This window comes from Vipera berus, assembly GCF_964194415.1.
Source record: "Vipera berus genome assembly, chromosome: 7".
Classification (NCBI taxonomy): domain Eukaryota; kingdom Metazoa; phylum Chordata; class Lepidosauria; order Squamata; family Viperidae; genus Vipera; species Vipera berus.
In genome coordinates, this window is record NC_138209.1 from 9753429 (window position 1) to 9770696 (window position 17268).

General features: G+C 53.2%; 1 protein-coding gene across 1 annotated transcript; it reads left to right on the plus strand.

Moving 5' to 3' along the window:
- Positions 1-4645: 4645 nt before the first annotated feature.
- Positions 4646-16849, plus strand: PRDM8 (PR/SET domain 8; the record flags this gene model as incomplete). Its single annotated transcript, XM_081333332.1, has 5 exons — positions 4646-5141; positions 9391-9611; positions 11477-11708; positions 15309-16168; positions 16211-16849. Exons 2-5 carry the CDS (start codon positions 9393-9395, stop codon positions 16847-16849), a joined length of 1950 nt encoding a protein of 649 aa, XP_081189458.1. The 5' UTR covers positions 4646-5141; positions 9391-9392.
- Positions 16850-17268: the final 419 nt, after the last annotated feature.

A 17268-nucleotide genomic window follows, 5' to 3' on the forward strand; every position in this document is an offset into this window, starting at 1 on the left:
AGAAAGGAAGGAAGAAAGAAAGGAAGAAAGGAAGAAAGAAAGAAAGAAAGAAAGAAAGAAAGAAAGAAAGAAAGAAAGAAAGAAAGAAAGAAAGAAAGAAGAAAGAAAGAAGAAAGAAAAAAGAAAGAAAGAAAGAGAAAGAAAGAAAGAAAGAAAGAAAGAAAGAAAGAAAGAAAAAGAAAGAAAAGAAAGAAAGAAAGAAAGAAAGAAAGAAAGAAAGAAAGAAAGAAAGAAAGAAAGAAAGAAAGAAAGAAAGAAAGAAAGAAAGAAAGAAAGGAGAGGGAGGGATGGGGAGAAAGAAGAGAGAAGAGAGGAAAGGGTGGAGAAGGAGGGAAGGAGGGAGGAGAAAAGGGAGAGGATGGAAAATAGGAAAGAAAGGGAAGGAAGGAGGGAAGGGAAGGGAAGGGAAGGTGAGAGGAAGAAAAAGGAAGGAAGGAAGGAAGGAAGGAAGGAAGGAAGGAAGGAAGGAAGGAAGGAAGGAAGGAAGGAAGGGCAGTTATAATCAGTGGTAACTAATTCAGATAAAATGATCTGGATTCTGAATCTCTCCCACAGAAGCAAGGTGAGGCTTCCTCTTGAATAAAGGGCCCCAAAGTCTTATATTTCTTTCTACAAATCTCAGGACTTTCATTCAAAGCCAACGTGAGGCTGTCTTCCACCACTTTGTGTTCTCCAGTGTGTTGGACTCTAGCATTTTTTGGGGTGGGTGGGTGGGTGGGTGGTGGGCGGAGACAAAACAGTGGGGTAAATTACCCTGTCCTCTATTTGAAAGGAGGACCAGGCAACTGTTGTTTCAGAGTTTGAAAGGATCAAATGAGGCAATACTTTTCTTCCCAAATGGGGCTGGTAACTCATCTCCTGGCCACACTGCCGGGTATTGCCTACTTGATGTCGGAGGTCAAGAAAATCTTGGAGGGAGAGAGAAAGAGAAACTAAGAAGAAGAAAAGAGAAGGTGATTGTGGACCCCAGTGAACATTCAGGGCTGCTGCAACCTTGGCTGAAGTTCCAACTCCCATCGTTTTTAGTCCCTTGGGTTTTAGCTGGGAATTTGGGGCATCGTCATCCCTATATCTAGAGAGGCCAAGTTAAGTGGATGATGGCATAGGAACCCGACAGTAAAACACACACACACACCATGGGCCAGCAAAAGCTGGGAGGCTCCAGGAGCTGGTCTAAATAGGTCAGCCTTTTCTCTGAAGCCCCTGAAGGCAGGACAAGAAGCAACGGATGGAAACTGACCAGGGAGAGAAGCAACCTAGAACTAAGGAGAAACTTCCAGACAGTGAGAACAATTAATCAGTGGAACCACCTGCCTCCAGAAGTTGTGAATGCTCCAATACTGGAGGTTATTAAGAAGAGACTGGACAACCATTTGCCTGAAATGGTACAGTATATAGGGGCTTTTGCTTGAGCTGGGGGTTGGATAGAAGACCTCTCAGGTCCCTTTCAACTCTGTTATTCTGTTCAATTCTTCTGAAGACTAAATCTCTCCAGGTCTCAGGAGAGAAACTACCATGGATTCAAACAGTATTCGCATCGTCAGGTTAACTAAAAAATCCCGATTGAACCAACTAATTTCCATTTCCCCAATTGGCACCACCCCTGCTTCATAAGACAACCACAGGGGCTGGGTTCATACAAGGCATTAGACTGAAACGAGGCTGGTTAGATTAGTGCCAATTTTCTCAACCTTGGTACTTTTTAAGGCTTCAGGCTGGCTGGGGAATTCTAGCAGTTGAAGTCCACACATCTTCCAGTTGCTGAGGCTGAGAGACACAGGATTAATGTATTTTGCAAACCCGACCTAAATATTGCCTGACTATCCTGGAGGATGTGCAAAAATATCATAGATTTATTGCTGTTTTTATTCACCTTTCTCTCCAATGATGCTATACACCCCAGGAGATTGGAAACCATTCTTGGCTGCCTTTCAGTGGATCTCGGAGAGGTTTCCAAAGCTTTCCTCACAAGTAAACCTCATTCCCTGCAATGGGTCGCCGAGTTCTTCCAAACAAGCCCACTTCGATCTCTTTCCACGTAAAGCAGGGGGTGTCCAACTCTGACAAGTTTGAAACTTGTGGACTTCAACTCCCAGAATTCTCCAGCCAGACCCAAGCCCTAAAGTTGCCAAGGTTGGACACTTCTGAGTAAGAGTCCCAAAGGTGCTTTTTCAGGAAGCAACTGGACTTTCTTGTTTTTCTTTCATCCAAGAAGCTTCTTCCATGACCTGGATGACTGAGAATCTCCATAGACTTTTTTTTTTTAGCTATACCCGGCCAGGAATGTCGAGTCTGGGACCAGATGATCTTTCTTGAGGCTGGACATTTTCTGCCTCCTGGTTAGGAAATGGAAAGGACGTTTTTAGTCCATGAAGTGGTCCTTTCCGGGTGGGGCAGGAAGTGATGGGGAAGTGAGAGGCAGCCTCAGCTGTGGTCCTGTTCAAAGAGCTCCAGGGCTGCCAGACCCTCCAGCTCAGGCTAACCTAGAGGCCAGGCAGAGTGGGGGTGGGGTTTCCAAACAGGGGTGGTGGAGTCTGTGGATGACAGGAAATGTGGCTTCTTTTGGAGTGCAAACACCTAAGCACACACACACACACACACACCGACAAACCACTACTCTTCCCCCAGCGATCCTGAATCGCTTCTCCGGCTTAGCTCTAGGTCAGGGGTAGGCAACCTTGGCTCTTTTATGACTCGTGGACTTCAACTTCCAGAATTCCTGAGCCAGTATGGCTCATCTTGGAAACCTCTCCCTTTTCCCTCAGCATGGCTGGCTCAGGAATTCTGGGAGTTGAAGTCCATGAGTCATAAAAGAGCCAAGGTTGCCCACCCCTGCTCTAAGTATCAGAGAATGACTGCAGTCATATGCAGAAATACAGAATAACAGAGTTGGTCCAAACCCCGTGCTCAAGCAGGAGACCCTATACCATTTCTGACAAGTGGCTGTCCAGTCTCTTCTTGAAAGCCTCCAGTGATGGAGGGCCCACAAGTTCTGAAGGGAAGCTGTTCCACTCTTTGATTGTTCTCACTGTCAGAAAATTTCTCCTTATTTCCAGGTTGAATCTCTCCTTGATCATTTTCCATCCGTTGTTCCTTCTCCGGCCTTCGGGTGCTTTGGAAAATAGGTTGACCACCACCACCACCCTCCTCCTCTCTGTGGCAGCCCCTCAAATATTGGAAGACTGCTATCGTGTCTCCCCTGGTCCTTCTCTTCACTAGACGAGCCCTGCCCGGTTCTTGCAACTGTTTCCTGGTATGTTTTAGCCTCCAGGCCCCTAATCGATATTTAGCAGAAGAGGCAGGGATCAGAATGCGCTTTCCTGCAAAGAGAAAGACGCCAGACTCTCTTCCGAACCGAACCGGATCCTTGGCTACTTCCTACCTAGACTAAGCCAGGAAGTTGTGGGTGTTGGTGGAGCAGTGGGCTAATGCCTCCTTAAGTAACACCAGCTGCCTGCAAATTAGTGTAGGTTCGAGTCCCACCAGGCTCAAGGTTGACTCAGCCTTCCATCCTTCCGAGGTAGGTAAAATGAGGACCCAGATTGTTGGGGGGCACTAAGCTGACTTTGTAAAAAAATTGTTGGGGGGCACTAAGCTGACTTTGTAAAAAATGCCCGCTTGGGGGGGGGGCGAAAGCCCTAATAAGCAGGCATATACATAGAATGAAGGCTATTGCTAAGCACATTGATTTGTGCTGCGGGATATAAATGGGATTTAAAAAAAAAAGTTGGCCAATGAAGGCTTAGCCTTACGGGGGACGCTGTTTTGTTGTTTTCAACTTCTCAGAAATTGCTCCGTGGTTTTGTGTGTGTGTTTAACGTTCCTGTTCTGCTAACTCTGCGCGTGGAAAGGATGAAATCCTTACTTTGGGCTTAGATTTCGCCTCCGGTGAAAACGCAACACTGCAGCCGGGAACTCCCAGAAGCAGCCTGCCCCACGCGACAGGAGAGGGGGGGGGAGGGGGGAAGCAAAAAATCCCTCGGGAAGTTTTCCTGAGCCAGCTCCACTGAAGTTGTCGAAAGGAGGAGTGGGGCGGCGGGGGGGGGTACCCCGAAGCCCAGTAATTCCAAGTCTAATCACTGAACGCCTCTCGCCAAAAAAAAAAGGTCCCGCTGAACTTCGGCGGGCGAAAAAAAAGAAAGAAATATTTTTAGTTCTCGTTCAATGGGCGAAAAGCTGGAGCGGCGCCCACTCCTCCTCTTGAGCCGCCGGACCCCGTGGCAGACCCCACCCTCCCTCTCCGTGGTCATCCGTGGGAGACATCCTGCCCTGTCAGTTTCCTCCTCCTCCTCCACCCCCCCCCACCCTACCCCCACCCCCAGCTTCGGGCACCCCCCGAAAACACTCGTTTGCGCAAGGAGCTTCTAAACCGGCTGCCAAAGGGAACCAGCGAGCAAGAAGGGGGCAAAAGCTTGGAGACCTGAGATGGGAGGGAGGGGTTGGCCAAATGGGGGGGGAGGGCGCGTAACCCCCTTCCTCCGCCTCCAGCAGCCGCCTGAACGACCCCGGCGGCGAGAGGGACAGCCAGGCGGACGAGCCGCGGGCAGGAAAGCGTTAAAGGGGAGGAGGCCAGGCTGTCACGCGTCATTGGACGAATTGTGGGCCGGCAACAAAAGCGGGGCGCCCGGCCGGCAGGCAGGCAGTGCATCGGGCCCATCTGCCCGCGTCCCGCGGCCTCTCCCCCCCCTCCCCGTTCCCTTCCCCGCCTGGCAGCTCTCGTGCGCCCAGCCGCACCGCACCGCACCGCTCTCCCACCGCCTGTTCCCCGCGGCCATGGAGGAACTCTGATACAATAAGACCCGGGAGCTTTCCTGCTCCCCACTCTCCGCCTTCTCTTCCCCCCCCCCACAAGAAAGAAAGAAAGAAAGAAAGAAAGAAAGAAAGAAAGAAAGAAAGAAAGAAAGAAAGAAAGAAAGAAAGAAAGAAAGAAAGAAAGAAAGAAAGAAAGAAAGAAAGAAAGAAAGAAAGAAAGAAAGAAAGAAAGAAAACCGGGGACTTCTACGCCTCTCTCTGTCCTTTCTTCTTTTTGGCCACTTTCTGCTGGGGATTGAGACTTCTCTAAATATTTCCTTAATTTTTGTTTTCCTCCCACCGTCCCTTCTTGCCTTTAGGATTATAATCCCGACCATATATATTTCCTGGTAAGTAAAGGCAGTTTGCAGTCTCTCTCTCTCTCTCTCTCTCTCTCTCTCTCTCTCTCTCTCTCTCTCTCTCTCTCTCTCTCTCTCTCTCTCTCTCTCTCTCTCTCTCTCTCTCTCTCTCTCTCTCTCTCTCTCTCTCTCTTCCCACCACCCCGTAAACCGCTCCTTTTCGCCCTGTACCCTGACATCCCAACAGAAGGGAAAAGGGAAAGAAAAGAATAAAACAGCGGGTGTAGCAGAGAGAAAGATTCCTTGCCAGAGAGATCCGTACAAAGCCGGAGGGGAGGGGGTATTGATATGGATCAAGCAAGGAATGGGGTGACTTTGGATAGACAGTTGGATTGTTACTTTGATTTTTTCCCACCCCCGTTTCCCCCCCCCCTCCTTTTTGTCTTCCGCGTCTTCTTTTTAAGCTAAAAAAAAAAAGGTCGGAGCGCCCGGAAAAAAAAAGATTGCTGATGGTGGATCGGGTGCGGAGGAAGGAAGGCTGTTTACGGAGGCGGGCGGGTGGGATGAGAGGGTGGCTTGAGGTCCTGGGAGATTGCAGAAACAGAAATTGGCAGGAGAAGATCGGGAGTCTTTCTTTCTCTCTGTCTCTCTCCTTCTCTCTCCTTCTCTCTTCTCTTCTCTTCTCTTCTCTTCTCTTCTCTTCTCTTCTCTTCTCTTCTCTTCTCTTCTCTTCTCTTCTCTTCTCTTCTCTTCTCTTCTCTTCTCTTCTCTTCTCTTCTCTTCTCTTCTCTCGCTTCCTTTCCCTTTTAATCTCTCTCCCACCGCCTTCTTGGCTGAAGGATGACTCCACGGCATTGTTCCGTAGGATTACCCGGCACCCTGCTTTTCCCCTCGGCTGCTGCCCGCCGGAACGCGGCGACCTCCAGCGTCCTTATTCTAAAAGGGAAGCCAGGAGGAGGCGGCGGGTGTTTAGATGCGCGTGTGAGCGGGCCTGGGGAGTGTGCACGGGCGGGGGATTCCTTCCCAAGCCGCATCTCCACCGTAACGCCGGCGGAAAGATGGGGGAATCTATTCCGCAAGGTCGATTTATTTCCGACGCTGGTTTAGTTTCTTTTAACTTAAAGAGCAAACGCTATTATTCTCTTCCCGATGCATCGGGGCTGGCGTTACCGCCGGCTCAAGTTCCCAAACGCTCGCACCGACTTTCCATTATTATTATTATTATTTTTTGGAAAGTGCCTTTTATAATAACTGCAAGAGGAGCCTTGCGTCTGGTGCGGCTAGTTAGTTGACTTTATTTCTTTTAATTCGATTCTTCGTATAGTTTTCCCCTTCCCCCCCCCCCCAATCTCCCCCCCTCCCCCCTTAACAGGCTTGACTCGAGAAAAGAGAACGAGACTTTAATCGCGGTAAACCATTTCAGTCTCGGCAAATCGCCGTTTTCTCTTTCGATTATTACCCAGGGGTGTTTTGTTTTGTTTTGTTTTGTTGTGTGTTTTTTTTGCCCTTTCCAAACCGCCGATTCAGGCTAGTTTATAAAGGCTCAGATGACCCGATCCTGGCGCGTTGCTTTAGCCAAGGAGAAAAAGGTTCAAGATTTGACGGCTAATCCGAGTTCAGAAAAGTTTTTTGCTTTTCAACGCTTGCCTCGAAGGAGACCAGAGCCGGTTTCTCTTTCCCCCCCCCGCGCCCCGTTTCTTTTCCCGGGATCACAATGCAGGGAGAAAGCCGCTTTCTGGCCGCCCCCTCCGCAAAAGCGCCGGAGATTCACCCGCTGAGGTTTTGGAAAAAGGCCTCCTGCAATGGCTGCTAATTCAATTTCCCTGTGCCAAGCGATCACCAGGGAGGGAGGACAGGAACCTGGGAGGGGGGGTTGGGAGAGGTGAAATTAATGCCAAAAGAGGGGGGGGAATGATTACAAGGAAGAGTCGGAGAGAATTGCTTATTTTCTGTTCCGTTTGGCTTGTTGTTGTTAGTTGCGAAGTCGTGTCCGATCCATCGCGACCCCATGGACAACGTTCCTCCAGGTCTTCCTGTCCTCCACCATCTTCTGGAGTCCATTTAAGCTCACGCCTACTGCTTCAGTGACTCCATCCAGCCACCTCATTCTCTGTCGTCCCATTCTTCTCTTGCCCTCAATCTTTCCCACCATTAGGCTCTTCTCCAGTGAGTTCTTCCATCTCATTAGGTGGCCAAAGTATTTGCGTTTCAGCTTCAGGATCTGGCCTTCTGAAGGCTTGGGTTGATCTCCTCTAGGACTGACCGGTTTGATCGCCTTGCAATATAGGCAGTTCCCAGGTGGGTAGGGTGATTTTTGCAAAGTCAGGATATTCAGGTCTAATAAGTTCAAGATTTCCATATACCTAGGCGGCCCTTTGGGTATTGCTCCAAGGGCTCCTATTACTATTGGTACAACCATTGATTTCCTGCCTCCCTAAGCCTCTCAACTCCAATTTGCAAATCACAGATATTTAGTTATTTTTTTCTAGCTGTTTCTCTTCAGTTCGTGCATCACCCGATATTGCAATATCCATGCACCAGACTTTTTTCTTCTTTTCCACAAAAGTGATGTCGGGCGTTTTGTGGGCCAGATGTCAATAATAATAATAATAATAATAATAATAATAATAATAATAATAATAATAATAATAATAATAATAATAATAATAATAATAATAATAATAATAATAATAATAATAATAATAATAATAATAATAATAATAATAATAATAATAATGCTATTATTGCTAAGTCGATGGTTTCAAAAGACAGATTTGAAACCAAGCTCTCGGCGTGATTAGGTTTCCCCGCGCGGTTTCAAGCGCCGATCTAAAATTCCGACTCGGGTTCCAGTCAGCCGCGCGTTCGTCTTGCCTTGTACCCCCGTGTAGAAAAAGGGAAACGGGGACGCGCCCGCCTCCCATAAATAAGCGTGTCGCGGGAAGAAATAATTACCTCTGCTCGCTGCTTTTAATTAAAGTCTCCCAGGGAAACTGCTGGATTATGCTAATGAGCCGACATACGTTCCCTCTTGTCGGCTTCCGTGAAAGGTTAGCTGACATCAAATCAGCGACGCTGTCAAGGCGCTGGAAATCCGACCCGTCCGTCACCGGGGCCCCCCAGGGGGCGAGGGAGGGAGGGAGGGAGGACGGTCAGGCCCGGGCCGAGGCAGAGGGGGACCCCCCCCCCTCGAGACTTCGCCAAGCGCAGAGCCCGGAACGAAGCGCCGGAGCTGGAGGGGAGAAGGAGATTTTCCCTCTGAAGTTCCGAGCTGGCAACAGGGCAGGTAGGAAGAGAGAAGCGAAAGTTGGGCTCCGCCGCAGTGAATTCTGCCCCAGGACAGGGCAGGGCGGAGGGGAAACCCACGGAGACGTTTCCTTGGCCCTCTCGTCCCTTTCTAGGCTCCTGCCGCAAAAACCCCTAAATTGTTCAGAAAGTCTCACTTTTCCTCCTCTTCCTCCTTTCTGCATTTCTGTATTTCTCGGCTTCCCTTCTTCTTCTTCTTCTTCTTCTTCTTCTTCTTCTTCTTCTTCTTCTTCTTCTTCTTCTTCTTCTTCTTCTCCTTCTTCTCCTTCTTCTCCTTCTTCTCCTTCTCCTTTTCTTCTTCTCCTTCTCCTTCTCCTTCTCCTTCTCCTTCTCCTTCTCCTCCTCCTCCTCCTCCTCCTCCTCCTCCTTCCTCCTCCTTCCTCCTCCTTCCTCCTCCTTCCTCCTTCCTTCTTCTTCTGACGGGCAATGCCCGTTCGGGTGGCTCAACAAAAGACGCGTCCAAGCGGGCGTTGGCTCTTCCCCGTTAGAACCGAGGCCCTTTAACCGGAGGTTGGAAAGGGACCCGATTTGGCCTTTGGTGGGCTGAGCCAAAAGCCGGCCAAAATTCTCCTCCTACGGGCGGTTTGAAGGAGCGAAAGGCTCCCGGGCCTTGCGTACCTGGGGGGGGGGAGGGGAGGGGAGAGGGGAGGGGAGGAAAGCAAGCCTCTTGGCGTCCGGGCGTTTTGGGGCAGGCATTTAGGAAAGGCAGGTCGCGGGCTTCTTCCACCGATCTCTCCCACCGAGCTGGGGTCTCCGTTTCCAGGAGGGTTTAATTTGGGGGTGGGGGTGGGTGGGAAATGATCGGTTTTTGCTGCTCTTGAATTCAGGGCACTTCGGGTGACCGGCCGGTTCCTTTTGGGAAAGGGTGTCACAGACGGGTCCGCAGAAGCCAAAAGGGACTCCATTCCTTGGGGGTGAGGAGGGGTCCCCGGGACGAGCCGGGCTTCGTTTCCCAGTGATTCCGTGACACCTTCCTCTTCTTTCCCGTTTCCAGCCATGGACGAAAGCGGGGTGCCCCGGAGCATCTGGGATGGAGACGCCAAAGCCGTCCAGCAATGCCTGACGGACATTTTCACCAGCGTCTACACCACCTGCGACATCCCGGAGAACGCCATCTTTGGCCCCTGCGTGCTCAGCCACACCTCGCTTTACGACAGCATCGCTTTTGTGGCGCTCAAGTCCACGGACAAGAGGACCGTCCCCTATATATTCCGGGTAAGGGGGGGGGAGAGGCAGGCAAAGCGAGCAAGTGGGGGTGGGTGGGAGAGAAGGAGACTGAGAGAAGCCAAACCCTCGCCGTCAGCCCGGAAAAGCTTGAGCTCCTCAGGGCTTGAAATCGAGGCGAGCCCATCCCTCCAACCGTTCCCTTTCCGGGGCCAGAAAAGAGGCCTTGGGACGGAACGCAGCCTGGCCGCGTTGGAGGGAGGCAGCACGGGGTTCTCGACTGCCACAGGGCCGGCCTGCTTTTTTTCCTCTCCGCTGAATCGGTTCAGCGAGCGGGCAGGAGCAACCCAGGTCAGTGAAGGAGGTAAGGGAAGGCATTCAGACCACCAACGAAGCCCTGGTGCTTCTGTTGACGCGCGTCTGCTTGAGAACCTAGTTCGCTCAGTTCCAGGGGTGATGAGAACGCAGCAAACGGATTCATGCCGTGCCCTGCTACCGTCTTCCAGGCAGACGCGTTGTCGGAATTGCCGGCTTCCCTAAAAAAACGGAGAGGGGGGGGGAAAGGAAGGGGAGGCGTCGTTTTTAGCTTCTTCGAGGAGCGCAGAGAGTCCGCGGGACGAAACGCGAAGGAGCAGGAGATGCTTTAGGGAACTGTTCGCCCCCTCCCCAAAACAGCCTTTGTCCTTCTGCGGGGTTTAAAAGAAGGGAGAGAAGCAGGTCGGGGTCTGGCTGCCATCCGGAGGCTTTGGAAATGCGGCGGCGCCGGGCTCTTGTCAGCTGCTGCTTCTTGCTCACCCGCTGAACCGTCAACCGGCCAGTCGGGGCGAAAAAAATATATGCAAGTCTGAAGTCGGGTGTGCGGGTTCTTCGGTCGCCCTCCAACTGCGAGCAGTTTTCGAGGCAGTCCGGGCGTCCAAATGAACACACACAGACACACACAGACCCACTTGCTGTCCTTAAGGTCCCCGGTGGGCTCCCTCCCCCCCCCGTTCCCGCCCGCTCCCCCCAGACACGGAGAATCGATCCGGCAGCTCACTGCGAGGTTTGGCTGGGGGCGGAGACGAGCCACACCTTCAAAGGATGGGTCCAGTTAGCTGAGCTGAATAAAAAGCGGGTTTCTTCTTCCATTTCCCCCCCCCCTCAAATTTATTGCTGGAACTTTAGCTTCTCGAGCCACTCAAAAGAAAATCTAGAGCCGGGTGTAGAGAAATCATCTTCCTAATGAGGCTGCCCCAATTATCTCAAGAGTCGTTGGGAAGCGCCGGAGATAGCAGGCAGTCAGGGACCGGGAAAGGAAAAGCACAAATCTGCTCCCAGCTACAGGCGGATTTGCTGGGCCGGTGCTGTATATATACTACGACGCCTTGCTTTTATTTATTTTTTATTTTTATTTTAATTCCATTTATATCCCGCCCTTCTCCGAAGACTCAGGGCGGCTTACAAGCTTAGCAGTAGCCTTCATTCTATGTATATGCCTGCTTATTAGGGCTTTCACACACAATTTGGGGGAGGGGAGGAGGGAGGGGCTGTTTCGGACCCTCTGCGTTGACCACCTCGGCTTGGCTTAGTTCCTCTCCTGTCCTCGATCTCAGCCCTCCCTGTGGATCTCCTCCGCTGGGAGGTCCCATCCCACCGAAGAACAGGTGTGGCTGCAAACGCTTCCCTAAGAGAGCGAACCCCATCGGGCCCCAGATCCGGCCAAGACGTGGCCGGTCACTTCGGGGTTCGGAGGGGAAAGCTTCCCCGGCTGCTCAAAACACGGTCGGCGTTAACAGTCCCAACGGAAGAGAAACGCAGCCCTTCCTTTCTTCGCCCCCCAGCCAGCCAGCCAGCCGTCTCCTCCTGCGTGTCCCGGGCCGGGTGTTCGGTAGCTGGGCCGGGCAACCGGTCACTCACTCAGCCTTCTCCCGCTTTAGGTGGACACCTCGGCGGCCAACGGCTCCTCCGAAGGCCTGATGTGGCTTCGCCTGGTCCAGTCGGCTCGGGACAAAGAGGAGCAGAACCTGGAGGCCTACATCAAGAACGGACAGTTGTTTTACCGCTCCCTGCGGAGAATTGCCAAAGACGAGGAGTTGTTGGTGTGGTACGGGAAGGACCTGACTCAGCTGTTGCTGCTCAGCCCCGCCAGGTCCCAGAGCAAGATGAAGGGTAGGTGACAACTCACAGGAGCGGGGTGTGTGTGTGTGTGTCCTGGAGTGTAGGTGACAACTCACAGGAGCTGTGTGTGTGTGTCCTGGAGGGTAGGTGACAACTCACAGGAGCTGTGTGTGTGTGTCTCCTGGAGGGTAGGTGACAACTCACAGGAGGGTGTGTTTGTTTGTGTCTCCTGGAAGGTAGGTGAAAACTCACAGGAGGGGTGTGTGTGTGTCTCCTGGAAGGTAGGTGACAACTCACAGGAGGGGTGTGTGTGTGTCTCCTGGAGGGTAGGTGACAACTCACAGGAGGGTGTGTGTGTGTGTGTCTCCTGGAGGGTAGGTGACAACTCACAGGAGGGTGTGTGTGTGTGTGTCCTGGAGGGTAGGTGACAACTCACAGGAGGGGTGTGTGTGTGTCTCCTGGAGGGTAGGTGACAACTCACAGGAGGGGTGTGTGTGTCTCCTGGAAGGTAGGTGACAACTCACAGGAGGGGTGTGTGTGTGTGTGTGTGTCTCCTGGAGGGTAGGTGACAACTCACAGGAGGTGTGTGTGTGTGGGTCTCCTGGAGGGTAGGTGACAACTCACAGGAGGTGTGTGTGTGTGTGTGTGTTTGTGTGTGTGTCCCCTGGAGCATTTCCTGGAGGTCCTTGAATCCTGAGTCCCAGCGGATTTAAGACTAACTCGGCAGGAGTTTTCCTTCTGAAAACGGCCGCCCTGCCAGCCTGGCTGGCAAACGAGTGGGTTAACCCAACATCCCAGGCACAAATTGGTGCTTAATTACTGTAATCCACAGCATCCCATTTGAAACGGTTCGGAAACGCCGGATTAGCTGAAAATGCTGTAATCTGTTAAGATGTTTTTAAGTACTCCTTGCAGAGCAGAGGAGTTGTGTGTGGGGGGGGGGAGCCTGCCCCGCCCCCACGCGCGCTCCCAAATTCCAGGGGATCACTCCCGATCAAATAATGGTGTGATCCACTGCAAAAGCAAATCTCCTTTTCTACTGTTCGATCTCACCCCACAAGCGGGGCAGTTTCTCCCTCGGGCTGAGGACTTTATTATTTCTTTTAGCCGTTCTCAGTTCAGAGAACGCCCCTCCCCCCGCCTCGTCCCCCCAGAGAACCCAGGGAGCAAAGTCGGTTCGCCATCCTTGGGGGGGTGAGGAGGGATACCTTCCAATAGGCAATCTGACAGTTCACTTGTTGCTAGGATCCTGACCTGCTCCCTGTCATTCGGCAAGATGCTTCACAAGAGTTTTAAACAACCCCCCCCCCCACACACACACACACAAACGCCCCATTTGAAGTCATTTGCTGCAGGGCCTGCATGGATAAATAATTCCCAATTAGCCTACTTTCTGGTTAACCTGTTCTATTGAATCAAGAAATTAACCAAAGATGGGTTCATGCAGCATTGCCGGCATACACGGACAAAACATGCATTGACAAACACTCACCACAAGCTAAGACTGACACTAGACAAAGTTTAGCACGGGGGTCTTCCAAGTAGCCTGACTGAATATTGATAAATGTAATGCATATGGATGATGGGGTTCTATTGAAAAAAAGGAGAGAATGATCCACACGGTTGAAATTACAGTAGCTTCTGGTCTGTGTTCAGATGGAAGGTCTCCATTTTATTCTGCTCCTGCTTTTTGGGGCGGGGGAGTGGTTGGCTGCTTCACCTTCATCTCATTAGGCAAACCATCCTCTCTCTAGGATCTTCAAATGACATTATTTAGCGCAGCATTTCTTAACCTCAGCAGCTTTAAGAGTGTGGACTTCAATTCCCAGAATCACCAGTTCTGGGAGCCCACCTATCTGAAAGCTGCTGATGTTGAGAAACGCTGCTCCAGGCCTTCCAGAATGCCCCAACAGCTGCTTTTCTGAACATCTGTTCACCTCCCGACATTCTGCTTATGAGATTTATGGATGCATTTATGGTGACGGTGGTGCTCACCTAGAGTGTGAAGAACTTAATAGCTCATAATCAGCCACGAGGAACACATTACTTGGAGCTTTTCAGATGTTTTGGACTAAAGTCCCTTCAATGGGCATCCTGAAGTCAGCAGGTGCTGATCTGAATAGCTGCATGACAGATTGCTCTTAGTGGTCCAAGGAGAGGTAGTGAGGCCTTAGGAAACAGAATCACGGTCCTTGACTGACCAGCCAGGAACTTGCTAGTAAGCTACCATATCCCAGTTAACCAACCTCACAGGGGCTGCCTGCTTGGTCCAGTGGTTAAGGCACCATTGCTAGAAAGCAAAAGCCCTATGACAGGGGTGTCAAACTCAATTTCATTGAGGGCCACATCAGCATTGAGGTTGCCCTTAGGGGGCTGGGTGGGTATGGCCTGGGTGGGCGTGGCCTACTGGGTGGGCGTGGCTAGAGTGTGTATGGCCTACTGGATGGGCATGGCCAACTCTACATCATTCGCATCAAGGGTGCCTATGGGGGCCTGGGCAGGAGTGGGACAGATCTGAGGGTCTCTGGCAGAAGGAGGGTCTCTGGGCCAGGGCCAAGGCAGTGGGGGCCGTTCCCTCACTGTTTCCAGGATGGCTTTGCGGGCCACATGAAACCACTTCACTGGCCGGATGCAGCCCCCGGGCCTTGTGTTTGACATGTCTGCCCTATGAGTTCAACTCCACCCACCTCACGTCTGTGGGGAGAAGAAGGAGGTCTCTTTGGATAGGCTCACTGCCTTGAGTTATTTATAAAAATAATAAAGTTGGGGTATAAATTAGTCAAATGAAAAAGGAGATTTTGAGCCTCCAGGAGAAATTAAACTTTACATTTTCAGAGGCAGAAATAACCTAACAGAAATAACCTAGCAGCCTGCACTATTTATTCTGTTCGCTGCCTTGACCTCCGGGAAGAAATGTGGGGTATAAATGCAATAAATGCTAAACCCTACATGAAGCAAAGCACAGCATGAGGTATGGCGAATCTGGCCACTGTGGTTAGTAAATCGTGCGTCCTAGTCTATTTTTGGGGTCTAGTATCATGACTTGGAAGATGGTTGACTACACTGCATGAACCAAGCCAGAACTTTTGGTTGCAGTTCTGCACAGGCTTGCATTCAGTGGGGCCACTCCTAAAACAGATGCTTTAAGAGAACAGGGCTCATTACAGGCTTGCATTCAGTGGGGCTACTCCTAAAACAGATGTGTTAAGAGAACAGGGCTCATTACAGGCTTGCATTCAGTGGGGCTACTCCTAAAACAGATGTGTTAAGAGAACAGGGCTCATTACAGGCTTGCATTCAGTGGGGCTACTCCTAAAACAGATGTGTTAAGAGAACAGGGCTCATTACAGGCTTGCATTCAGTGGGGCTACTCCTAAAACAGATGTGTGAAAGAGAACAGCGCTCATTAGGGCAGGAAGCTTGGACTCTTTATTAGGTCAGGGCTGACAAACACAATTCTAACGTTTGTCTATTCTCAGTTAGCTTCTACATTTTAAAAACCAGACAGAGGTTTTTAGCCGGACTCCCCCTGGTCAACCGTCAGTGGGGTTCGACGTACCTTCTCAAAGTTTGTGCGTCCGACAACTTGGCCAGTCGGTCTGGCTCAACAGGTGACCAACAGCCTCCCTTCTCTTTTCTGTCCCGCCCCAGCTTCGTCTCCGCACATCTGCCTGGAGTGTGGCCAGCGTTTCCAATTCGAATTCCCCTACGTGGCGCACCTGCGGTTCCGCTGCCCCAAGATGCTCCACGGGGCGGACAGCGGCCCAGCCGGGGACTCCAGCCCCAAGAACAGCAGCAGCAGCAGCAGCTTCAGCCCCAAGGAGCACGAAGGCGCCAGCAAGTTCCACGCCAAACAGGGCGGCGTCGGCCAGCCGCAGATCCAGCCCGCCGCCCCCCGCCCCCACTACCACTGCGCCCCGGACAGCAACGGCCCGAGCAACGGCGGCGTGACCAAACCCTCCACGGACTTCCACAATCTGGCCCGGGAGCTGGAGAACTCGCGAGCGAGCAGCGGGAGCGGCTCCCCCGGCAGGCGGGAGCAGCCGACGGCCGGCCTGGACGGCCGCGCCAGCCCCGGAGGCAAAACGAAGCGGAAATACACCGGCGGAGAGACGCTGGCCGAGGAGCGAGGCCCGCCGGTGGGCAGGGGCCGCTTGGAGAGGCCGATCCCTTCGTCGCCCAAGGAGGAGCTGGTCTGCACCCCGCAGCAGCACTACCGGCCGGCCGGGAGCTACTTCGGCTTAGACGACGCCAGCCGCCTCTACCGCCCGCCCAGCCCGGACACCGGCGAAGCCAAGCGAAGCGCCTTCGTGGAGGTGAAGAAAGCCTCCCGCGGCGGGGAAGGCGACGAGGAGAAAGAGCGCGGCTCTCCGGCAGGCGCCGCTGCCTCCTCCTCCTCCTCCTCTTCTTCCTCTTCCTCCGTCGTGGCGGAGAAGCCGCCGCTGCCCTCGCTGCTGGGCGCGCGCTCCGGGGCCAGCGCCTTCTCCACCGTGCCCTCCTCTTCCTCCTCCTCTTCCTCCTCCTCCTCGCAGCCGCCGCCGCCGCCGCCGCCCTCCGGCTCGGCGGGCAACCCCGAGGAGCGCAAAAGCGCTTTCTCGCAACCGGCGCGCTCCACCTTCTCGGCTCAGCTGGTGCTGGGCGGGAAGCTGAGCGCGCTGGCCGAAGGCGCCTGCCACGGGAGCCCCGACGGAGCCGCGCGCCTTTACGCCTCGGAGCAGCTCAAACTACCCGGCGCGCCCGGAGAGCTCGGCAGCGGGGCGGGCGGCGAAGGAGGAGGCGTCGTCGGAGGGGCCGGGTCAGGCGGCGGCGGCGGCGGCGGCGGCCTGCCCAAGCAGAGCCCCTTCCTCTACGCCACCACCTTCTGGCCCAAGAGCTCGGCGGCGGCCGTGGCGGCGGCGGCGGCGGCGGCGGCGTCGGGGCCTCTCCAGCTGCAGCTGCCCTCGGCGCTGACGCTGCTGCCGCCCTCCTTCACCTCGCTCTGCCTGCCGGCGCAGAACTGGTGCGCCAAGTGCAACGCCTCGTTCCGCATGACTTCCGACCTGGTCTACCACATGCGCTCCCACCACAAGAAGGAGTACGCGCTCGAGCCGCTGGTGAAGCGGCGGCGGGAGGAGAAGCTCAAGTGTCCCATTTGCAACGAGTCCTTCCGCGAGCGCCACCACCTCTCGCGGCACATGACCTCGCACAACTGAAGCCGGGACCCCCCCCCCCCGGGCGGCGACTGCGCTTTGCACCGGGCCTTGCCACACGCCGCCCCCCCCCCCTGCCCTCCCTCCAAACCCCCGCCGGCCCTCTGCTTCCGCAGCGGACGCGCCTTCGGTTTTCTTCCAAGAATTGCGGGCCCTTGGCTACGTTAAGCGGCCCCGGGGGTAGGGTGGGGTGGGGTGGGGCGCGACGGGGCTTTTGCAAGGCGTGGACCTGGAGGACGGTGGATGATTTTAACTGTGCGGTGTAAACGTGCCCAAAGAGTTGGAGGGAAAGACAGTGTGTAGAGCGGTGCAAAGAATGCATACGCCCTGGGAGGGCTTTGTGGGAGGGGTGCGTGTAAAAATACGAAGCACGGTTATAGTAAAAAAAAAGAAAGAAAGAACATGATGCAATGTCAGCAAAA